Consider the following 26,450-nt stretch of genomic DNA (forward strand, 5'->3'; position numbering starts at 1 on the left):
GGCGTTTAAGCGTGCTGCAAAATCACAGTGCAGGTAACGCAGCTGGCTTGCTCAGCCTCGCCCGAGTGTTTGGTGTGCGCAGGTTTAGAGGAAACGGCGGAACACGTGTTGTTCGTGTGCTCACGTTTTCGCGCAATGAGTGACCACATGCTTGCCACATGTGGTCTGGACACTACCCCGGACAACCTAGTTCGGAGGATGTGTAAAGATGAAGTTGGCTGGAATGCCGTTTTATCGGCTATCGCCCAAATCGTCTCGGAGCTACACAGAAGGTAGCGCGTGGACTCAAGGATGGCTAGTTCAGGCGCAAATAAGAGGTGGTCCAAGGGATCGGAGTCGGCTTCATGGGTCATACCGGTGGTCATGCTCTGTGGTCGAACTCGATCCTTTTATCGAACAAGTGGCCGCGCGAAGAACAACATGGTATCGTCGCTTTCGCGGCGTCGGTCAACCGGGCGGGTTCCGAGCCCGAGGACGAAAAGGGGTCCTCGTCAAGGCTGGGGCAGGCGTAGGCACCGCGTCGGCAAGTCCCTCTGTGTGTTGGCGAATAGACCCTGTCGCAGAGAGGTCAATTTGGGGTGCACGCGGCATCATCATTCTTGATACCAGTCGTGCAGAGGGAAGCAGGCGCGAAGTCGACCCTGCCCACCTTCCGAGGACATAGGGCGTGGTAAGGCCACCTGGAAAGCCGGCAATGCGCTGGCACGATACCATAGAGTTCTTCTAAAAAAGCAAGTCACTATGTTCGGTGCTGCAAGGACACGCAGCTAACCTCGAGGGTGCGTTGTGCACTGGCCTCCCTTTGAAGCATTACTTTCTGGTTGTACCAAAGGGACTATGGGCTTGGGGGCAATGGAAACGGTTTGACGGGTCGGGGATAGAGTCCTGCCTCCCTCGTTTGCTGTTGGAGGCGGTCCCTAACCCCGCACTTCCTGGTCAACCCAGGATGTCTGTTGAGCAGATTCCCCCTCCATTGCTTAGGAAGAAAAAAATGTGACTTTATGGAGTTGGTAGACTATCTATACTGCCGCTAACCGCAAGTCGAGCACATCTGTATATGGACGCCCATATACAGATGTGCTCGACTTGCGGTTAGCGGCAGTATAGCACATGACTACTTTGAATGCATGCTTATACCAAGCTGGGGTCACACAGCTTGGTAATTATTCAAAAGCTGCCTCCGTTACGAAGGTTGATTAGGAGATCTTGACTCTAGTCTATGGAGTACGTATACTACTTAGAACCCATAACAACAGCAAGAACCACTTGGAATGCAAAATTATACCAAGATGAGGTCACACAACTTGTTAGTTTATCGGTAACTACCTCCGTTACGGAGATCGATCTGCAGATCTCGACTCTATGAAGATCGTAGACTACCAAAAACCCATGAAAATAACAAGAATCACTAGGAATGCAAACTTTTACCAAAATAGGGTCCACAACTTGTTAATTCTTGAATAACTGATCGGCAGGTCTTGACTCTATTGCGATCGTAAACTACCTACAACCCGTGACAACAAGAAGTACCACTAGGAATGCAAACTGATACCAAGATGGGGTCACACAACTTGTTAGGTCATCTATTACTGCCTCCATTACGGAGGTTGATCGACAGGTCATGACCCTATAGAGTTAATAGACTACCTAGAACCCACAACAACAAAAACAAGAATCACTTGGAATGCAAACTTATATAAATATGAGATAACACAACTTGTTAGTCCTCCAATAACTGCCTCCGTAACGGAGATTGACAAGCAGTTCTCCATTTGTCATAAGACGAGTTTGTACCTTCCCATTTAATTGCACCACTTGATTGTACCTTGACAGATACGCATTTCGACCTCAACAGTAAGGTCGTCTTCAGTGTCTCGTATTTGACTCGACTTCGGAAGACACTGAAGACGACCTTACTGTTGAGGTCGAAATACGTATCTGTCAAGGTACAATCAAGTGGTGGAATTAAATGGGAAGGTACACACTCGTGTTATGACAAGTGGAAACATTCCACTAAAAAGCTCAAAATAATTTTCTTAACAAGCAGTTCTTGACTCTATGTTGTTCGTAGACTGTCTAAAACCCGTGACAACAACAAGAACCACATAGAATGCTATTTTATACCAAGAAAGAGTCACACAACTTGTTAGTCCTTCAATAGATGATCGGCAGATCTTGACTCTATGGAGTTCGAAGACTACCTAGAACCCATGACAACAACAAGAACCAGTTGAAATGCAAACTTATTCCAATATGAAGTCGCACAATTTGTTAGTCCTTCTAGCTGCCTCCATTACGGAAGTTTTGACTCAATGGAGTTCGTAGACTATTTAGAACCCGTGACAACAACAAGAATCACTTGGAATGCCATACCAAGAAGAAGTCACACAACTTGTTAGTTCTTCAATAACTGCCTCCGTTACGGAGGTTGATCGGCAGGACTTGGCTCTATGGAGTTTGTTGACTATTTATAATCCATGATAACAACAATAATCACTTGTAATGCAAATTTATACCAAGAAGTAGTCACACAACTTGTAAGTTCTTCAATAGCTGCCTCCATTACGGAGGTTGATCAGCAGATCTTGACTCTATGGAGTTCGTAGACTACCTAGAACCCATGACAACAACAAGAATCACTTGGAATGAAAACTGATACCAAGATGGGGTCCTACAACTGGTTAGTCCTTCTATAACTGCCCCCATTTCGTAGGTTGATCGGCAGGTCTTGACTCTATGGAGTTCGTAGACTATTTCGAACCCGTGACAACAACAAGAATCACTTGAAATACAAATTGATACCAAGAAGGAGTAATACAACTTGTTAGTTCTTCTATAACTGCCTCCATTACGGTGGTTGATCGGCAGATCATGACTCTATGGGGTTCGTGAATTACCTGGAGCCCATGACAAATATGAGAACTACTTGAAATACAAACTTATACCAAGATGGGATTACACAGCATGTTGATTTTTCAATAACTGCCTCCGTTCGGAGATTGATCGGCAGATTTTGACTCTATGGAGTTCGCAGGCTACCTAGAACCCATGACAACAATAAGAACCATTTAGAATGGAAACTTATACCAATATGGGGTCACACAACTTGTTAGCTCTTCCTCCGTTACGAAGGTTGATCGGCTGATCTTGACTCTATGGAGTTCGTAGACTACCAAGAACCCATGAGAACAACAAGAACCACTTGGAATGCAAACTTTTACCATTATGGGGTCATACAACTTGTTAGTTCTTCAATAACTGCCGCCGTTACAGAAGTTGATCAGCAGAACCTGGCTCTATGGAGTTCGCAGACTACCAATAACTACCCATAACATGACAAGTGGTAGTAATACCTCGCATGTTAGAATACAGTCTGTTCCTAGAACATCCGAAATACCTAGTTCACCTACATAAAACCTCTGAAACCGATTGAAATTTGCTCCATACAAATGCTTGAAACTTTTTTTACTTTTTTTTTAGTTGATTTGTGGTCAATGACAACTAGATCAATACCTACTTTTTTCGGAATAGGAGAAGGAAACGTCATACTTGCATCACAACAGAGAAATTTCTTTAGGGGTCGTAATAATAATAACGTAATAAATTTTTCTGGGATTTTCGATCCCCCGATTTTTTTCACACAAATATTTTTTTATTTATATGGTGCGTAAGAAAACGACAGACCCCCCTCCCCCCATAAGTGCTTACGTAATATGTGTACGACGTCTTAAATTTAATCGAATAATATTGCTTCCCCGTGATATTCCGCGAACATTTCACGTGATTTCGTGTTCATGTGAAACGTGAAACGTACGTGGAATATCAGGAGGAAGCAATATGCAGTGTATTCGATTAAATTTAAGGTAATTTCCTTGTCTTTTTTTTAAATATAGAAAAACAATACAGTTCACGTGATCGGCACGCTAATATATAAATCAATTTAAGAAGAAATCATTTACTTCTACGTGAATTTCAGGCGATGATTATACAAGCCTTTGTGTTTTTCACGTGAATACAACGTGCATGAAGACTTTTAGCTTGCGAAGAAGCTGTTTTCTCAATGTTATCTTTATGATTTGGATCCAACATACCATAGGCCCTCCGTAATTTGAACGGTATACTCCATCAAATTAACTGGGTACGCTTTTAATTTGAATCACTAGTAATTCTGCGATTCTCAGATAGAGTAATTTTTGGCTGCCATTTCTGCTGATTTGTTTCCTTTTTACGATCACTTCTACAATGTTTCATTTTTTTTGTATTCTCCATCCCACGTGCTTAATGACATTTTAAATTTTAATGTGCAAACGAATGTGATTCATGATGAATGCAGAGAAGGTGCAATGACACAATCGCTTGGCATACTTTGTTGCTTGCTTTTGATAGTTTTTGTAGATGATTACAGTCCTTGCATGATCAATCTTTAAGCTCTACATAATTCGTCAGGAATGAGAAATATACAATTAAGTGCAAGTAGACTGATATAGTCTGTAGAGCCGTAAAGAATCATTCTCCCCCTATTGTTGTATTCGGAGGTTTTCCAACAACTGAAAGTTGTTGAAGGTAGCCCCAGACGGCGATAAAGATTAGGCGCGATTAGATACAGGAGACCCAAGGGTACAATTACGGCGCTATATGAAGGTTTGTGTCATGGATTATATCTTATCACACTGAACGCATTGTGGATTTTCAACTAAACACTCACATAGCCAGCGACGAAGCTAGTTCACATCGAACACTGCAGGATGATGCTGTTGGCCGCAGCTCTGTTCTGTCTGGTTACCAGCGGAAGTGGAAGTTTCCTACAAACGGGACAGGCGCGCTTTGCTGAGTTAAGTAATCGCATGACATGGGGTTTGACGGTGGCCCGAGAGACCAATCGCGATCAAAATCGAGCGCTCAGTGCAGAGATCCTGGAAGAGATTGCCAATGGGACCGTAGCGTTGCGCTCGATCCGATATGAAACCAATCAGAAGGTGACCATGTATAGGTTGCGGGATGGAGCAGATCTGGACTGCTTGCAATCGGTCGAGGTTTCTCTGGACTCGCTGTTTGAGAAGGCCGAGCAGTTTCTGCAGCTGTGTGTTGCCGATATTGATCTGTTCTTACAATGGGATGCAGAAGTGCGGTTCTTTCCAACGGTTGCATATCTTCAGCAGGAGTCAACGTACATTGTGAAAACGACATTGGATGCTATCGCAGAGTTTAATCCATTGCTCGAGCGAGAAGATTTGGAAGGTCGCATGGATGCTGAGATGGACCACTTTACGGAGGACTGGATAGTCGGGCAATGGAAGTTGGATGAGGAACTGCAGCAACACGAAGATCTGCGTGAAAAGATTGTTATTACAGCAAGTGAATGCTACGATGGAATGGTGGACATTCTCCCGAATAACATAGAAAATGTATTGTACTACGCAGAGAATTACTGTTTTTTAACTGATTGATAAATGATGTGAAGATGATTGCATAATCTTATTATATGTGTAGAACGAAAAGACCTTATTTATCAACGGGAAATTACTTGGCAGTAGAATACGAGTGCCGTGAAGAAATTTTCAGTGGATTTCACTTTATCTGTAGTGTGTAAACTCTTGAGATGTGTTACTTGGAAAAAAAATATTTCAAAATAAAAACATGTGCTAGACACTTAAATATCTTTTATTCAGCAAAACAACTCTCTAAATTAGCTTTCACGAATTCTATAGTGTAATCGAAAAAGAAAATCGCTTGTTCCAAACACTTCTCTACAGACTGAACTACGTCATCGTGCTGCAATTTCTGTTTTTCCAATTTGTCCTCCAAAACTGATGAATAAAGCGACCAAACCGTCACAAAAAATTCGAGTTCCTCCCTCAGGTAGCGCTCTTTTCCTTCTGATGAATTTTCTAGTTCGAATGCAGCCATCGCTTGGTTCAAAACCAGAAACGCAGCCAGCTGGATAGATCCTGCGTATTCTTGGAATGTACCATCTCCCGCAGCTTCGATATACACCTTGTAGGCGCAATTTGACAAATCATGGCCCAGAACCTCAGCGTACTCCGTCTGCGCTTCATAAGCTTCGTTCAGGCAGGCCTTTTGCAAATCATTCAATTCACCATTGAACGACTCAATGTAATTCAGTGCTTCAGCAGTTCTTTGCCTTCCTTCAATCGTTGAGTTACCGATTTGTACCAATGACGCCTCATTCAGCCGCAGGACTGAAAGCCGATGGATTTCGCGTTTAATCTGTAGTTCCAGAGTAACATTGTGACTCAGCTGTTCAATCTGTTCCTGGTAGAACTCGAACGACGATTCTGCGTATACTTCCGTGCCGAAGAACAGCAAAACAACGACTACAAGTAGCTTCATCTTCCGATCAGGGCGCGACCAATGAGCGAATTGCGAAATGATCGAACTATTTTCAGTGATTGGATAACCGTTACCGACCTGTATCTAATCTCAATTACGCACTTCTTTAGGAAATAAACCTCATTTGGAATTTTATGGCCAGTCAAGGGCTACCGTTTTGGATAAGATAGACTGCGTTGCCGCTTGCGAGTTCAGTAGGAAGTAAACGATTGAATTGTTCGGAATGAAATTGGTAATTGTCACGCTTGTGGTGCTTCTGGGAAGTTCGCTCCTGGAAGCATCCAGTTTGGAAGACTTCCAAAATAGCTTCATCGATCTCGGTACAGATATTGATGAAAAATCGCAAGTACTCAGAGCAGAGAATAGTGATGCTATCCTGGCGATGAACCAGAAAATGCTTCGATTGCTCGGCAACTACAGCTACGAAGTGCGTGACGCCATTACCACTTTTAACACTAGTGTGCAACTGCAAGAATGGGGGAACGATAACCCTGACGCTCAGCAGTGCTTTGATACTGCGTACTATTTGGTTGCTTTCAACTCTCTGGTAACCAAGACGGATATAGAATATTGCGCAACAAGAACGAAGGACGAAACGTCAGCCGATGCCCAATATCGCTTCTACTCACATGCGCACTACATCATGAGAGCCGGATCGGAGGGCCTCAGTCGGGTCGTGGATTCACTTGGCTTATACGGAGTGGAAGATCAGCAGTTGGAGTACCTGGAGGATGAATACGAATGGTTGAAGTATCTATGGAACAACTACCAAACGGTGATGAAGGAAGAGGTAGAAAGTCATGACGAAACTGCTGACTGGATTGCGGAGGAGTTGAACGAGTGTCTGCAGACGGCTCTAAATTATGTGTTTTACTGGATCCAGAACGTTAAGAATGATTTGGAGACTTGTCTCACTAACATAGAATCTCCGGAAGCATAATTTCTCGTACAATCAATAAATCAGATTCGAATAACTCGCTCCTTTATTCATCTTCTACAGTGTTCGTTCTTGTTCATATAATATCGCAGGAAACCCATGTGAAAGTCGTACTGCTCGACAGCCTCGTTAGTACAATTTTGCGTTTGCTGGACCACGTTTTGCCTGAATTGCACCAATCCTTCTACACTCTTGTTCAAAACTTCGATCATTTCTGACCACTCCATCTCGATGCGGGTCACTTCTTGCCCAACAGTTTTCTCTACTTCTCTCGAGTCTCCTTGCTTTGACAGTTGCCTCAAAACCAACATCATCACTTCCGTACTTTTCACCCTGACCTGCCCAAGAACATCCTCCAACCAAGCTCCTTCGATTCCTCTGATCACTTCATCCGCGCATAATTGTACCGCTTCCACTACTTCTTCAGCTCGTGCCCAGTACATGTACCCCACAATCTCGATACAATACTCATCCGTCATATTGTACTGCTCGATGAACTCTCCTGTCTCTCTGTGGATCTCCGCCATCTGCACATTGGAGTCCACAAATACCCGCACCAAATCTGCGTTCAAAGTTTCCAGCACTTCTTGTTGAGTTGCCTGCATCTCCTTGGCAGTAGTTAGCATCGTTCGACTCAGAACGCTCAGCTGTTCCTGCTGTTGCACGAGCAAGGAACCCCAAGCCACTGCACAGAATGCGACCACCAATAGAGGGAATTTCATGACGACAAATCTTTCGATCAACTTGCACGCGACTGCATATGTTGTGTACGTCAACAGAGTCAGCCCACCTGAACGGTTCGCAGTTTTGCACAGAACTGACCTCTTTTTTATCGGAGAGCCCGGAATAGACCTCGTCTAATATCGACTGATTCTTATCGCATCACGGCGGTCATGCCAGTGACACCACAAATCACTGCTCAATAAGGTGTTGAACCTTGAGCGGATCTATCTTGGAATGCAAGGGTGCATTAGCAGATGAGACTTCCTTTTTCATTGGTTTTGACCTTTCTCGTACAACACCACGTTGAACAGAAAAGCTATATTTTCAATCTTAAAACGATTTATTTATACAAACACCAGGGAGTCATTATGACTCGATTCAACGGTATGACAAAAAATTGACTCATAAAGGGTTTGTATTATAACCATTTGCAAGACAGGCAGGCTGTGAAGATAGATGGATAAATCTGGATACATTTTTTATTGCATCGGGGTTAAGCTCCTACCTTTTGTTGATAATTGATGGCAGACGTAGCGATGTTTTGCGGTTATCGCAGTGATGTCGTACATGCTTTCGCTTTGATAAGATCACAGGTTAGAGTAGAAAAACAAAACTGGGAGGCACAACCGGGTTTACCGACCGTACTTCCATTCAGGCTCACAATCCAATGATTGCAATATTATTTAGTTGAAATTCTTTCATAATCCTTTGAGCTTTTCTGGTATTTATGATGCAATCCCAGCACAGATTGAAAGTGAAATTGTGACTTTGAAGGTGAGATGAAACGCAATTGGCTTCGGGGAATGTTTACTATGTTTACTATGCTTACTATACTTACTTTTCGATTTAATTTTTTTAATGACTAAGCTCACTTCAAACTAAATCCACTTAAAACAAAGGTGAACTAAGACAAAGTTTTTCTTTAGTCAGTGCTCAAAAGGCGGAGCTAAGGACATTGCGAGCATTTGCAGTTCAATGAAGGGTGTACGCACGGTGTCTTCCGCCGAAGGAACTTATTCCACAACAATTAGTATCTCAGTATCTCGGCTGTTGTACCCACCTTTGCGCATGACACCTTCTAGCGCTATGTTGAACAACGGGCACGAAAGTCCATCACCTTGTCTTAGTCCCCGGTGCGATTCGAACTAACTGGAGTGTTCGCCCGAAATCTTCACACAGTTTTGGACACCATCCACCGTTGCTTTGTTCAGTCTGGTAAGCTTCCCAGAAAAGCTGTTATCGTCCATATGCATAACTATTTCACTTTAATTCGATAATACCTTTTGCTGATATTTTTTTCTTAAATGAACTCATACGATTTTGTACAAGTTCTAAGCCAACATTTGTCTGTTTTAAATCTTTCCCAATAAACAAATTAACTCATTTTATTGTCGCAGTCGATTATTTCACTTAATTAGGGTCAACTTTGGCAAAGATCCCATATTGGTGCTCACCCAAAATCGTGTCGAAAACGTGATAAAATCGGGGGTAGACAAAATCGGGGAGTGACAAAATTGGGTCAATTATCTGTCAAAAATCATATTTCAGCACCTTTTAGATTTTGGTTTTTACTATAGAAGCGACGAATTTGATTAGGCTTTCAGAAAGCAGACTTGAAATTAGTCAAAGAAATAAAAATATTGAAGTTATTATTATTATCAAATAAAAATGTTATGGTATGTTATGCCGGGGCCCTCCTAAGACGAAGTAAGATGTGAGACGTATCACTACTCTCTTCGTGCTTCTCACTTTTTACTTTTTACCCTTAATTTCTCACTTATCACTTCTCACTGTGCAAAGTTAAAAGGGAGACGCCTCTCTTCTCACTCATCACTTCTAACTTTTTATTTCTCACTTTTTACAGTGAGAAGTGAAATGTGAGATGCTAAATGACACATTCGGCCAAATAACCTATTCGGCCAAATGACCTATTCGGCTATATGACCACTTCGGCCAAATAACTTTCGGCTGGCGAATTGACTCAGCTGGCGAATTGATGGCCTATATCAAATCATCGAAGAACATGAAGGCCCCAGGCTTCGATAGCTTCCTGAATCTCGAGCTCAAACACATGAGTGCTCCGTTCTTTGAGCACCCCATCTTTAATATCAGTGTCTCCGGCTCAGCTACTTCCCATCGTCCTGGAAGTCAGCGAAAGTCATCCCCATCCGGAAGCCTGGGAAGGATTCTTCCTCCCCCAGAAGTTATCGTTCCATCAGCCTTCTCTCAGGGTTATCCAAGCTATTCGAAAAAGCTATTCATCACCGGTTAGTTGAGTCTGCCGAAAATCTCAACATCTTGCTCGAGGAACAGTTTGGTTTCCGACGTGGTTGGTCAACTGTACACCAACTGACTCGAGTTACCAACGTCCTCAGACGAAACAAGTTTGTCTCAAAAACATCCGCCATGGCCTTACTCGATGTCGAGAAGGCATTTGACAATGTATGGCATGATGGCCTGGTGTACAAACTACAACGCTACAATCTTCACAGCTACCTGGTGAAAATCATCAACAATTACCTGTCGGCAAGGACATTCCGGGTCTCAATCAGCAGAGCGAATTCCAATGCGCACAACATTGTCGCAGGCGTCCCCCAGGGCAGTATCCTCGGGCCCTGCTTTTCAATCTGTTCACCTCCGAGTCGGCTCCGACATGCCAGAACCTCCAGAAGGCGGCATTCTGTCTCTGTTCGCAGATGACACCTCCATCGTCTACAACGGTAGAGTGATCAGAGCGCTAGTGGCAAAAGTCCAACGAGGCCTGGATGCCCTGACAGAGTACCTCACCAGCTGGAAGATCTGTATCAACGCGGCGAAGACCCAGGTCATCATTTTCGCCCTCTCCAAATACCCCAAAAAAATTTATAATGGGATATAGCATCCCGAATCAGTTCGCTATCATGACAGCTTGCGAAAAAAGTCTCTCGCGGTATGCTACATATCGTGTATGAATACAGAGATGATAAGTGATAGACTTGTTCTTTCTCTTTAGGATTCAATCCCTGTTAGGGTCCGTTGCTTGCATTCGGATCAGGCTCCAATTAGGGCGCTAGTTCCAATCTAGGTTATCAAATTTTTATTGTAAATATTAGTGTACATAGTAGTTAGGTTATCAAATTTTAAAAACACACTAGCGCCTCCTGAAGGCCGTCATGATACATTATATTTTAAAAATTAAGTAACAACATAAAAATAATAATAATAATAATTAAAATTGAAGTTGGAGGGCCAAGCCGGTCGATCACTGTACATGTTTAAAAATAATTGTAGAACAAAAAATGTTTAAATAAAGAAGAATTTTACTACTACTACTTTCGGCTTAATGATCTGTTCGGCTAAATGATATATTCGACCAAACAACCTTCGGCGTAGTGGTTTCCGGCCAAACGGATTTCTGCCAAATGGCCCTTCCCTATATTGACAATAATTATTACTTGTTGGCAGTGTGGAAGTATTGTTATCGCCTGCTAATTATTATGGCGAATTGAAACGCAAAACATAAAATGCATGAATTAAAAAAAACAGCTAAAAAGACTCCAACACACTTCCCAATGAAGTAACATAAAAAAACTCACTTGCTTGCAGTTTGTAGATAACTTTGGTATAGGTTTGAAAAGCTTTAGAAGCGAACACTAGCTTGTAAGTGTTAGGTATGTTATGTTGAGAGTGTTACCGAGAAATCCGTGCAGGTAATAATCGTGTCTCAGTGTAGGTTTTTCCAAGTCAGCCCCAAGGTCTTAAATTGAGCTCCAGAGTGATGGTGGCCAACCAATCATTGAAGTACAGTGTCGCACCACCAAAGGACCGATTAAAAGCCCTTCGGACGGCCATGAAGGGGTGGCGACTCATGGGCGTAGTCAGAGGGGGGCAGGGGGGGGGGGCGTCGCCCCCCCTAAATGTTGGAAAGATTGAACGGGTACTGAAATGAATTCGCTTAAACATATGCACTTTACGATCCAATCATATTCAGAAAAAGGTTTTTGAAATTCAAAAGATTCCCAAAAAAACTTATAAGGGTATCCAGGATCCATACTATATGAAATTTCAAAACAACTCGAAACATTTCGGGCTCAAGAATTCTACTAGAAATCCTTCTAGAAGCTCCCCTGGGAACTTCTAAATTCCTCCGGAAAGTTATCCACAAATTCCTCTGAAAATCGTTTTAAAATCCTTCTCCTGTATGTAATTTCTCCTTACCTAGAAACCCCCAACTATTTTTTTTTGTGGAAGTTTCTTGAAGATTTATTTTCTTCCCTTCAAGTTTTACATCTAGACATTTCTTCGGCTATTCTTCCAGGAAAATCTGCAACACTTCCTTCAGGAATGCATTCTAGAGTTCCTCCAAGAATACATACGGAATTTCCTCCCAAAATTCCACTAGAAGTTTCTTCAGTAATTTATGACAGAAATCCTCCGATTTCGCTCCATAATTTCATCTTCTAATCTATAAGAAACTGCTCCGGGCATTCCTCCAGGAACTCTTCCTGAAATTCCTCCGGGATAGCTTCCAGAACTTTTTCCGGGAATACATCTAAAAATTCAATTCAATTATTTCAGAATATCCTTCAAGAATTCATCTAGAAATTTCTTCAGGAAATTCTCCAAGAATTCGTCTAAGTATTTCCCCGGAAATTCTTCTCTTACTTCAGGAATTTCTCCGGGATTTTTTCCGCGAAATTGTCCTAAAATTCTTTCCGGACTTCACTTTGAATTTACTCCAGAATTTCATTCGGAAATTAATGTTAGAGTTCCTCCAGGATATCTTCCAAGAGTTCTTACAGGAATTTCTTCAGAACAAACAAAGAACAGCAACTCATCTGGGAATACTTTCTGGATTTCATCTGGTAATTTCTGCATTAATTCCTCCTCTGATATTTCTCCAGAAATTCCTTCATGAACTTCTCCAATAATTATTTCAGTACTACCTTGTGAGAATTCCTCTGGAAGTGCTTGTGGAAGTTCCTCCGGAAGCTCCCCCAGGAGTTTTTCCAAAAGTTCCTCTAGTAATCTCTCCAGGAACTTCACAGGGGATTCTTTGAGGATATTTGGCAGGAATTTCAAGGAAAATGGGATTTCGGAAGTTCCTCTAGAAATTCAACTCCGGGTATTCCATCGGCTGTTCCACTGAAAATTTCTCCGGGAGTTCCACGAGTAGTTCCTCCGGAAATTCATTCAGACTTTCTTTCAGGAGTCATTAAGGCTTTCTTTGGGAATTTATCTACAAATTCCTTCAGAAGTTCCTCGGAAAATTTCTCTTGGAGCTCCTCCGGGAGGTCCTTCAAGAATTCTTCCAGGAGTTTGTCCTGGAATTCATCCAGAAGTTCTTACGAGAGTTCCTCCAGGATTTCCTCCGAAAATTCTTCCTGTAGTTCTTCAATAAATTCATCTTTAAGTTCCTCTAGCAGTTCTTCCGAAAATTCCTCTGATACTTTCTGATTCCTACAGAAATTCCTACAGAATTTCTACAGATTCCTACTTTCTAATTCCTACAGAAATTCCTCTGGGAGTTCCTCCGGAAATTACTCCGGGAGTTCCTTCTCAAAGGAACTGCCGGTGAAACTCCCGGAGAAATGCTCATAAAAACTGCTAGTGGATCTCCCGGAGGAGTTCACGTAGGAACTGCCGGAGGACCTCCCGTAAGAACTCCCGGAAGAATTTCAGGAGAAACTCCTAGAAGAATTCCTAGAGGACCTCCCGGAGGAACTCCCAGAAAAACTATCAGAAAAACTTCGGCAGGAATTTCCAGCTGATTTTCAGAAGAAAGCCTAAATGATTTCCTGAAAAAAGCCTGAATGATCTCCTGGAAGAGCTACTCGTGGAACACCCGGAGGAATTTCTGAAGAAACTCCCGGGAGAATTTTTAAATGAACCTCCGGAGGAACTGCCAGTGAATCTACCAGAAGACTTCTCGGAAAAAATCTTGGAGAATTCGTCTTATAGACAAATCTCATCTAGCTGAAACCTTTGTAGGGGTATGCAGCAGGACCATCATCATCATCAGAGGACCTCCCGGAGAATTCCTTGAAGAGCTCCCAGAGAAATTCTTGGAGGAGCTTCTGGAGGAATTTCTGTATAATTCCCGGAGGAAATTCTGGAGAAATTCCCGGAAGAATTTTCAGAGAGCCCCCGTAGGAACTGCCGATAGAACTACCGGAATAATTCTCGGAGGAAATCCTGGAGGAACTCTTGGAGGATCTGCCGGTTGAACTCCTGGAAGAATTCCCGGAGGAACTCCCGGAGGAATTTTCGAAGAAACTCCTGCAGGATGTCCAGTGGAAATCTTGAAGTTTCCACCGGAATTCTTTCTGGATTTCTTTGGGAATTAATCTAGGAACTCCTCCAAAAATTCTATTGTTGATTTTATTTTCGGTATAATTTCTGTATACATTTTCCGTGGAATTCCTGGAGAAATTCTTTGAAATTTTCACAAGAAATTATTCGAAACTTTCACGGAAAAAATTATGGAATTTACACAGGAAGTTCGAAGATTTTTCGCGAAATTCTCAGGAATGTTTATTGGCAATTCTGCGGAATTTCCACGGAATATTCTTAGGAATTCCACGGTGCATTTTTTCAGATTTTTTTTATGAGAAACAGCACGAAAGAATTCTGAAGAATTCCCTGCAGAACTTATAAAATAATTCGTGGAGGATTTCTTGGAGTAAATAATTGTGGAATTTTCGGTCGATTCCCGGCGAAATTGATGGTGGAATTCCTGAAGACATTGCCGAAGAAATTGCTGGAGGCATTCCTGAAGAATCCGGGCGTGAATGCGTCACGTTTATTGGCATTACGTTTTAGTACAAAACGCTGACTTCAACGCTGACGCGCAATGCGCTGTTGAGATTCAGCCTTTACAGGTGGTTGTGGATTTGGTTTCAAAGTGTTTGGTCTAAGCTCCAAGGAAAAAGTACCAAGCACTAATATTCATGTGTTTTTATAAAACTACTATAAAACTACGATTCAGAAGACCTAAAAAATTTGCCCCCCCCCCCTAATCGAAATCCTGGCTACGCCCATGGTGGCGTACACACTTAAATTAGTTTGCCGACCTCAGCAAAATTTTCGCCGAGATCTTGGAATTTTTTTTACCGAAATTCGGCGATTCTTTTACCAAAATTTGGTCATAATTTTGCCGAATTTCGGCAAAGTTGACTTTTGATGATTACCGATGACTCGGTAAAGTTTACCGAAATCTCGGTAAAAGTTTTACCGAGATTCGTCGAAATTATTTCCGAGATCCCGGCTGTTGGATTCTCGGCAATCGTAAAATTTCGAATTTTAAGTGTGTAGTGTGGCCATTGGGTTGAAAGAGATGTCACTGATTAAGGGACGAGTTCATAAACCTCAATGCATGCCAAATCGCCTCCCTGTCGTCCACAGAACTCTTCACTAACGGAAAAGTTGTCGAGCAAGACAGTTTGAGTTGAACATCAAGAGCTAGCATTCCCAAAGTTTTATATATCGAAAGAGTGAGTGGACAGTGGAATAGAAGTCGGGTCTCAACAGCAGGTAACCAGTAGTGACCTCGTAGTGGCAAAACCTGATCACAATATTCCTCCAATCATCAGAACCTCAACGTGTTTTGGAACGCACATCCCGAAGTAAGCCGTTTCGAAATTCGAGGCCCTACGTGACCCGTCGTGCACCGTCCTCGACTAAAATCGGCATCGTAGCCGTATCCGTCGCCATATTGCCAGGTCGAGAGTAGAGTGCGCGTTTTCGACCCGAAAGCTACGACGGATACCCAAGAAGACAGTGAGACGCCATTGCGGGACAAGCCGCCATTGAAGGAGAGGAATCAGGAAGTGGATGGGAGGAAGGGCCCCGAAGAAAAAGGTCAGATTTGTAGATAAGGAAGTGGAGAAGAGAAAGGACGGAAGTGATAGAAAGAGTGGGAAGAGATAGGTTATTCGGTGTGCTGTTGTAAAATTGTGGTTTTCCTACTTTAAGTGAGAGAATTACCTGTCTGCAAGTTATTAGAGGTAAGCGTGCCTACATTGAGGCCGTTTGATTCAGGAAGTGTCTGTATTGCTCAAGGGATATTTACCAATTAAAAACACGCATGAAATTAAGTTACTTGAAACGTTGAACAAAAATTCGAGCCTCAAAAATAATAACACAAGTGACGAGCATAATTCAGAATCAGTATCAGCAGATCCTCTTTACGCAACTTTATTATTGCAAACTTTGGCTCTGGGCTGTCTACACTGTGTTGAGGAGTACAATGCCGCAGCAAAAGTAGGGAGTGCAAGGCGTTGTAGACTTTACTGGAAACAACGTTTGTCTGGTTTGTCCAATTTAAATTTGAATCCATAAGAATGCCAAGATTTTTAACCACATTAGAATACGTGATGAAATCGTTTCCAACTTTAATTAGAGGAACAAAAGGTAAGGTTGCACGTTTAGTGTGAAAAATTATAGTCTGTGTTTTTTTTCACGTTAAGAATCAGTCCATTCTGTTCACACCACTCTAAAATATTTTGAACATCTGAGTTCATCCGACAAACGATTTTTAATCTGAATCTCCCTCCCAAGTTTAGAATCAGAGGGGGGACAACGGATTTTTTTTCATATGGAGTTTGGCAAGTATGACAGTACCCTCTTTTTTGGCGCATAAATTTATACTCCAATGTCAAAATGCTCATATACCATTATAAATTGTGGTGGTATTTGTAAAAATTTGTATTGTTTACCGTTTTTACAAGAGAGAGTGGTGTCGGAAGCACATACTAAATTAAAGATCGCAACGAACAAAAATACACCAAACCCGTAAATATGTAGTGTTTTCACTTTATTCCTTACGCGAAATATGCAGATAAATAATTATGTTGGTAGAAGAAACTCTGTGGTGAGCAGAAACAGTTGTTTCTTGCATTATCCAAACTTTGTGCGTTTCAGAACATTCTCACTCACTGCAGTGTTTATTTTTCATAGACTACGGCTTGGTGTTAGTGCCGTCGGCATTCGCTCGATTGGTGGCAACAAAAATTTGACAGCTTAGCACCCGCCTGTTTAGAATAGTTACGCGTACATTAGGGTCTCGCCGACATTTCTCACCAACACGAACGCAGGTTCGTGGTTGCAAACAATCCCATTTGATTTTGCCGTGACAGCTGCTCGTGGTTGCAAACAAACCGAGTAAAAGTGTGAGTGAAACGTGCGTGTACGTACACGATCGCTGAAAGCCTAATGGCGAAGCAAACTGGGCCACGACAACCACCGAAGAAAGCAAATGGCGTGAAATTCACTAGCACTAAACCTGTCAGTCAGCGTTTTGTCGCTCCACACCGCCAGCATCCCTGGAGGCCTTCCCCGAGCTGACACAAGTGACACAGTCGCAAACCAAACGCAAACCGCGCACAGTTCATCGTCGTTGGCGTTATGCACACATCCACAGACCGCTAAGGTGGTATTGGTCGACATCTTTAAAAAGTCGGCAAACGCGATGCGCTCGCTGAGTTCAACGATACTAATGACTCTTCAATGACGTGAAGTGGTCGAAGCCGAGGTCATCCGCCCGGTAAAAAGCAGCGATGTGACGACGTGTAGGATGTGGATTCTCTTCCATAAATCATGAATGGCTCTCACGTCATACAATATTGCTTCGATAAACATTAGAACCATCACGAAGCCCACGAAACTCAACGCGCTCCAAACCTTCATCAGTAGCCAAAGCCTCGATATCATATGTCTGCAAAAAGTCGAGAACGACCAGCTTTCCTTGCCTGGCTTTGTCGTTTTCGTTACGAGGAGAGGCACAGCTATTGGTGTGAAGGAGCATACCCAGGCCACTCGCGTGGAGAAGAGTCTGGCCAGCTGGCTGAATCCACTGCAAGACACTGCACACGACCATCTGCAACGTTTACGCTCCCTTTGGTACTTCACAGCAAGCGGCCACCGCAAACGTCATCCTTGTTGGTGATTTTATCCGCGTAGTAGTGCGCTCTTGCGAAATATCGAGACGTTTTCGATGAATTTCATGATGCACACCAGCGTCTCTATGCGCAACTACGGCTAGCGTACGACGAATACTTTCAATATCCCGATATGTTGATCATCACAAACCACATGAAAGATAAAATCTCGCTTATCTTTTCAAAAGGACCTAACTAACATTTTTTCATGAAATAATTTGAATAGCACAATCAACAGAACAACATGAAAGCAGTATTCAAATTAATTCATGAAAAAAAAGTTACTTAGATCCTTTTGAAAAGGTAAGCGAGAAATGTTGGCGCTGCAAAGAAACTTTTCCCATGCGTTCATGCTAACACGCTTATGCTACGTTTTGACAGGGCAAGTGAGTTGAACAACTCAATTGAATTCAATTGACTTGCCAAAAGTTGAACATGTTCAACTTTCTTTTCGTTCAATTGAATTGAATTAAGGTGTTTACACGTTCAGTTCGCGGTCAATTCAAGCGACTTGCTCAATTCACTTGCCTTGTCTAAACGTAGCATTAAAGTCAAGTACACATCGGGTGGATATTTTCACACATCACGGCGATGCGACGCCTTGGCAAACTCTCACAATGAGTGAAAATTGTGCGTGCATATAATCATCGCACTTTGTTTTGTTGGTTGAAACAGTTGGAAAAGCATCTGAATATGTTTCAAAAGTTGGCTTCTTTAACGTCAACTTGAAAACATATTATTGAGCAATGTTAAGGAAATGTTTCCATTACGGATACGGCAGGCATGAAGCATGTTTTATATAAAGTGGATTTGGAAGCGAGAGGAGGGCAATATTTGAGCCTTAAATCCAGGGATTGCAGAAATCGCTCTCAATAGATAACGAACAACGATAAGAGACAAGCAAAAACCTCTTCGAATCATAACAAGCCATGAAAACAAAACTATCGCACTTGTATACAAGTTCGAAAAAAAACTTATTCGGATAGGCGGCCCCCACCGACGGGGTTTGATAAAACGCTTTGTTTTCGTCCATTTTATGTTGGGGACCATATTTTTTTCGCACAGCTGTGTAAAACGAGTTGAAATGCATCATCAGAACCTGTGCCTCCCGCCATTATTGGGCTTATTAAAAGAAATTTATCATGGGTTGTAGCCCCCCGAATCAGTTAATTATCCTAACAGCTACCGAAAAACGTCTTTCACAATCAAGGTTGCCACATTTAAATCTGTATTTTTACTTCAGGAAATCTTTATATCTGTATTTCAAATCAAAAAATCTGTATTGTGGAGCTGTATCCAGTAGAGCTCAACCAAAATATTTTTTAAGCAATATTAGCTTTGAAAAAAAAAGATGCAGCTGATCATTTTAACAAAAATGGAAGTTCGTCAAGTCAATATTCTGCATTTTAAAAAAATATTTCGACATATCGGTAATAAAGAAATACAATCAACAATGTTTGCTTTTTCTAGGATTGGGATTCGAATTTTTTTTAATGAAAGCTGGAAAGAGTCCATTTTTAACTATTGCAGTCATAGGGTAAAGGATGTATTTTGGACCACCCTTAGGAGGGCTCTTATTTTGGACCACCAAGAGGAATTTGCACTCAGTGGTCCAAAATATGACCCGTCGAACTGGTGGTCCAAAATACCTCCCATACCCTATATACAAATACTAAATAATTATTTCTCGATATAACTAGATTTGATTCTTCTGCTAGAGCTAACTCTGAGACCACATGTGTTCAAATACAGTCTGAATTTGGTCATGTTATAGAATCGTTGATCTGCATAAACAGTTATTGAAGAATAAAACCTGCCATTGTCAACCTGTTAGTTAACATGAGAATAATGAGATCAGATTGGAGTAGAATATAATTAACAAGCCTCAAATCTCATTGAAAATATGTATTCACTAATAGCAAAAAGTCATTTATAATTATTTTCAGTACTGAACTGTAAATCTGTAAAATCTGTAATATTGCTAAAAATCTGTATATCTGCATATACAGATTCTTGGCCACCGCTCTATCTAAAAAATCTGTAAAATACAGAATGATCTGTATATGTGGCAACCCTGTTCACAATATCAAATATATTATATTAACAATATGGTTCACTTCGAGCTTTTCCATACAACGAAATGGCGAACCATTTGCCGGTGATAACAACATCATCTAGCGAGCAAAGAGGAATCTAAACGTGTTTTCTTCTTGTTTATTCTAGCAAATCTTCCTGCCAATTTACAGTGACAGTCATACTGTTGAAAAGTTTTCATACGACAGTGCAGGGATGTCCATACTTTTTTGAATAAATCGATCATAAACAGATCGATTTTTTTTCTTTTACACTTATTTTGATAATACAGAAAAATAAATTTTGATCCGACTGCTCCAATAGAAGTTGTTCCACATACAAGAAAATGCTTGCGGTGCGTTAGAAAATATTGATTCAATTTCTTTTGGGTCGAAAATAATTGCAAGCATTAGCTAGTTTTTCGCAAGATTTTTTATCCATAGTTGCCAGTATCCAGGTGCTAGCATATATGCGTGGAAAGCCATGTTTAGTTTTTAGTAAACCACCAGAAAGTTTGCATCACATGCGGGTGTTCTCAACAGTTCTTACTTTTCTCGAAAAATGTATTTGATGTTAGTTAAGCAGGAAGGTATTCGCAACTTCACCTACCAAATATTTTTTGCTCAATTTGTTTCATTTTAATAATATACTCAATATATGTTATCGTAATATTGATTCCAGAACTAATATTTCTAGTGCCTTTAATTTTAATGCTTAAATTTTCAGTGCAAAACTAATAAAAATTAACCAAGCTTTTCTCTGCATCCTCTGCAGTGATTTAACGGATTTGCAAGATTTTTCGCTATTAATTTGTCACAGGCCTAGCGGCTTCCCAATCATCAATTAGCAGTGAATCCAACAAGAATGTGACTAAAAATCTTGATCTTCTCCGGTATCCAAGGATGTTATCGATCATTTAGTTATATGTTTTGGATCATTTAGTAGTTTGTCAATAACTCATTCCAGAGGCTAAATATCAATATATGTTGTATGGTGGACTTCTAGAGCAAAGGTTTATCTACAACTCTGCCTAACAGCTCGTTCAATTAATTTCACTAATAACGGATCTATACTGCCGTAATCTGAAAAAGTGACGTATACGCCATTTTCCTAAAATGGTGTAAACGAGTACTATTCGTCGAGCTCTTTAATAGAAAAATGGAAAACATGCTTGTTATAAAATGGTTATTAAGTCACTTTTCCAGATTACGGCAGTATAGCTCTTGTAGCAGTAATTATACTAGATGATTGAAAACTAATAAGTGATCGAACGCAGATTACAAAATGATCGATAACATCCTTGCCGGTATTCAGTGCTTTGAACATAAATTTTCCAAAACAAGATGAGTTTTCTTTTCGAACCCTGGCAGAGCCAAAGAAATCTATTGATATTTCACAGAGTTATGGTCATTTGAATTTTGATAAAGTGTTGCCTCCACCCCCCCCCCTTTTTGTTCAACTCTTGTATGGCATAATAAAGTGCAGTTTTTTTTGCAGATAAGATAGCCATATTGATAATGAGATCAGGTCCACAATATGGCATACCACAACAAAAGGATGTTATAGCTTTATATTTTGACGTGGTGAACAAATTAGGCCGTTACAAATATTTAATTAACATTTTGTCCTACTGGTCTCCGAAAGGTCAAGGGGGGGGGGGGGTAATAAAAAAATAATATTAAATTGAAAAAAATTAAAAAACTCCTCGGATTTGCTAAAGAATGTTTTAAAAACCTCAAAGTTATCCGAATTTTATTTTGTTGCCTCCTGAAAATATTATTTTTTGGCAAAAAAAATCCGAGGGGGGGAGACAAAATAGTCCTTGTTTAAACCGTGTGATCAATTTGGTTGACTGCAAACTGAATAGCTAGTTTGCAGTCAACCAATTTCCGAATTTTCATATTGCGTTTTAGATTTAGCCTCGTTAGTTTCATGAACCCGTCTTTACTCAAAATTTTCATTCAGGTTTTACTGTCCTACTGTCAGCTGGATTACTGCCACATTCTAAATAAATTTGAGTGCGATTGTGTTGGGTTTTCACGGCTATTGTATTTTGTGTTCATATCCTACCATGATTCAATCAGAAAAACAAGGGATATTTCAAATAATTTTGTGAATAAACAGATGAATAAATAGATTCAAAATGTTTCAAATTTATTGAGTATTTTCAGAGCGTGATATCATTTTTTCTCAGTAAAAATTAATAATAAATAATTATTTTCTTAGCTTGTCACTAAATTAACCAAAATGTTCATCGGGAGTTGATAAACGGATGATAAGCCGTGCAGATAAAATGTCATTCGGCTATCATGATAACACTACCTTTGTCAGTAGTTAGAAAATTATGTTTTCGATACGTGAAATGTCAGCAAGAAAATACAAAGACATGACACAAGCTCGTAATCTGAACTAAGTGCTCGCAAAATCCATATATGTAAATAGTAAAAATGCATGAGCTCTTGTACGATATAATATAAAAATGTCTTTTTCAAATTGATACTTCCCAAAAGTATAACCAGGGACAGAAAAAGTCATTTTAACTACACTCAAATAGTTGACATCCAACACACAACCTAGTTGCCAGTATTTCACAAATTTGAATGTGCGAATGAATAGGACGGTATGTAGGAAGCGTCGAATCTCGGTGTCAGCGTTGTTTTGTGCGGTGTCAAAATCAATCTTCAGTTTAGAACATTGATATTCAATTTGAAATCTCAAAATATGAATATCATTTCATACTGCAGTGCATGGATTTAACATTTTGAAGTCAGATTCTTAAAAGATATGAATCTGTTTAGTATATAAAGTAAAATAATAATCATTCATCGGTGCAAATCAACCGCAATTTCGAATATTCATTTCAACCCCGGTACATATTCATTTTTTACGTTCGATTATCAATCGGCTGTTAAGGATCGGGTGGATAATTTGGTATGGAAGTTTGACAGCATGCTGCGAGATATTCGTGCCTGCATTGTCGAGCGTCTGATCAAAACGTCTATGCAACTGATAGTGAAACGAAGATTTCCGTCCTTGAGTATAACCTTGTTTTTTTTCTGAGTCAATTCTTTGACTTTTTTATTGTCAAATTTCCCAAAGAACCGTATTATTTGATGCCTCTAAATATTTTTAAAATTAAAACAACAAAAAATTAAAATATATGGCAGCCAAACGAGCTGCAAAATTGGGCCAATGTAAGATGAAAACCGGCAAAAAAGTGTGAGAACAGAGAGCGAGTATAAAACGAGATGTGAATGCAGAATATTAAGTATTAACTTCAACAGCAACCTCTTAGCTTTCCAAATGTTTCACCGTGTATCGATATGGTGCACTGGCGGTTCAACGCGCAACATCTAATTTGTTATACATATTAGTAAAAAAAATGTGTACCACAATTTTGCTACAACATTTGATTTTCCGTTGGTATTCGATTAACTTTAATCGATTATGTGCGCAAAAAACATAAGACATCCCTATTTTTTGTTGTGATGACATTTTGAAGTGTGTGTGTTTACCAGGCGGGTGCTAAGCTGTCAAATTTTTGTTGCCACCAATCGAGCGAATGCCGACGGCACTAACACCAAGCCGTAGTCTATGAAAAATAAACACTGCAGTGAGTGAGAATGTTCTGAAACGCACAAAGTTTGGATAATGCAAGAAACAACTGTTTCTGCTCACCACAGAGTTTCTTCTACCAACATAATTATTTATCTGCATATTTCGCGTAAGGAATAAAGTGAAAACACTACATATTTACGGGTTTGGTGTATTTTTGTTCGTTGCGATCTTTAATTTAGTATGTGCTTCCGACACCACTCTCTCTTGTAAAAACGGTAAACAATACAAATTTTTACAAATACCACCACAATTTATAATGGTATATGAGCATTTTGACATTGGAGTATAAATTTATGCGCCAAAAAAGAGGGTACTGTCATACTTGCCAAACTCCATATGAAAAAAAATCCGTTGTCCCCCCTCTGGTGTTTACCGATCCTCATATTTTGGGTAGTTTCGTTTCAGCGTGTATCGATCCTTTTGGGCACGGATGGCGCCACATGCGGTGTCGCCAAAATTTCGTGAGAGTGAATCATATTGTTAATATAGTATATTTGACAATATGCTACCTCTCGAGAGTGTATCTGTATACAGACATGATAAGTGAGAGATTTTCTCAATCTCCTTTGAATTCAAACCCTGGTTAAATCTAAAGTATTATTAACGTAAAATTGATTGAACGCCTGCATTTTTTGAATTTTTGCTATCCAAGTACGATTCTTATGATTTAATTAAAGTTCTTCTGAATTCTTTCGTAGCTGTAGTGGCATTCCTCTAATGCACTGGTATGGTAATTTCGAGTCCTACCGAAAAATAGTGATTGTTTTCAATACAATTTTTGCATTATACCATTCATATGCTGTGAATATGTGTATCGAGAAAACAGTAACAATGTCAACAAGAACCTTTACATTAGCATTTGGGTATAATTTTTTGGTTTATAGTAGTATAAGTATGGTAAGTAGGTAGGGTTTGCTGTAAACTAATTGCGGTTTACAAATGATTTTATCTTATTTGTGAGTTATCTTTGTGCAAATATAAGTACACGTGTAAATGTCGTTCATCAATTCTCCTCATCCCCGATTTAAAAAAAATGTACGCTAAAAATATAGGTAGGTATAAAATAAAGCACTTACCGATCTGCAACGATGGCACCTGTTCCATCGGATTGACCTCCCGGTACTCGTTGCAGTGCTGCTCGCCGCCCGATTTGATCAGACTGATCGGCTTTATGTCGTACGGGATTTCCTTCAGGTTCAGCGCTATCCGCACCCGCCACGAGCAGGAACTGCGCCAATACGAGTACAGTATCGGCTGTACGGCATTTTCCGCCAGGGAAGAAACATCGGACACAACGTTATTAGCGAGGGACATCTTGACGCGGTAGAATTCAGCTCGGGACTGAATTATCAACATGCTACATGGTAAAGTGGGGCCGGTTCTTGCGCGTGTTTATCGTTTTTCGTTTGGGTAATCAAATGACTATTCAAATACGATTGTTACGGTGCAAGAACAGGTTCCACTTGTCTGGATTGGGCATGATAACCTGTTTGTTTTTGTGCCTCATCGTTCCCCTGTGTTAGTTGGCGCACGGGAAGCATTGAGCTACTGTTGTTGCCTACTTGCAGGGAACATATTTTAATCCAAACTGTGGAGAGTCTCCAACCACCTGCAGTGGAGACCGGCTTAAGCACAGTCGGCCAAGGTCAAGATTGTTTACAAACAAACCGGTTGTAATTAAGTCGATTCAAGTGGGACCTACCTTCGACATCGCCGAAAGCGACATCGCATTATGGAACTTTGAGTAATTAATTTTGCTGCCGTATCGTTCCACCGTGAACAGAGGAAAAGATGGAGTCCCGATGTTGTTTGTTGTGATGTGATTCGTTTTGTCTCGTTGAGTATGTGAGTCACCCACCGGGAAGCACTTGGTGATAATACACTTTAATTGGCAAATAATAATGAGACTGGAAACGTTAAACTAGGATTATGAATGAAACAAGATTGTCGGGATGACGGGTATGATGGTACGGATGGCACAGAAGACAGCAAAGTGAAATATACGAGGGAACTAGACGTGCAAAGCGTGCGAGATGGAAAAGTGTAGGGTCGTCCGTCGGAGATACGCGTGTGACTGGCTGGCGCTTGTTTACGCTTTCACTTTCGTTTGGTTTCTACCGGCAGCTGGATTGATGGCAGCACTGGTAATATGAGCGCATGCGCTTGATGAGGTAAACAACTGGTCGAGGGGTATGCAGGATTGAGTTATTTGTATGTGTTGTATTCGTATCTCATGGTTAAAATTACAGTTGTGGTATTACTTGACTAATGGTTTTTCTTGTTGAAACAGAGATTGCAACATTGGAGAAAAAAAGAGAAATCCGATGGAATTAGCGTCTTCCAAGAAGCACAGCAAGAAGTAAATTGGTTAGTTTTATAATATGAAGACCATGAGCGACGACACTAAAGACTGTTCTGAATGGTCGTGTCCAATTGGAAATTCGGCGTTCAATATTGTATATCCCTTACAAAGTTAGTAGACATTTTATGCCAAAGATAGATACTGCCCCCAGAGCTTTAACCCTTTATAAGGCAGACGAATCTAAACAATAAATTAACAAAAACAACAATAGGACACAATGTTGACATGGTATTAAACTCAAATGTATGTTTGTTATACATTTACCTTCTTCGGATATTAGAAAAAACTTACGAATAAGATATTGGGGTCATATTGACCCAGAAATGTAAATGCTTATAAAACAGTCAAATTATAACCGAATTGCAAAGTTTATATACCGTTCGAAAGATAAACTCGTCAATTTTATGGCTATGTGGTGATTTGCTGGTTCTGGAGACACTGGCCACCGGGAAACGACTTCCACGGGGAC

General features: G+C 40.7%; 1 protein-coding gene across 2 annotated transcripts in view; it reads right to left on the bottom strand.

The window, feature by feature from the left end:
• LOC134225762 (probable maleylacetoacetate isomerase 2) overlaps positions 1–25,705 on the bottom strand; it is a 165,307-nt gene extending 139,602 nt beyond the window's left edge. Inside the window, exons 1-2 of one of the 2 annotated variants that reach the window (XM_062706124.1) lie at positions 25,322–25,705; positions 24,696–24,873 (exon numbers count right to left, since the gene is read on the bottom strand). In XM_062706124.1, the coding sequence (XP_062562108.1) occupies positions 24,696–24,873; positions 25,322–25,345 (202 nt within the window). In that variant the 5' untranslated portion in view covers positions 25,346–25,705. Of the gene's footprint in view, positions 1–24,695; positions 24,999–25,321 lie in introns of those variants that run through there. The other variant, XM_062706117.1, reaches the window with a different exon arrangement.
• Positions 25,706–26,450: the final 745 nt, after the last annotated feature.

This window comes from Armigeres subalbatus, chromosome 1 (genome assembly GCF_024139115.2).
Source record: "Armigeres subalbatus isolate Guangzhou_Male chromosome 1, GZ_Asu_2, whole genome shotgun sequence".
Classification (NCBI taxonomy): Eukaryota; Metazoa; Arthropoda; class Insecta; order Diptera; family Culicidae; genus Armigeres; species Armigeres subalbatus.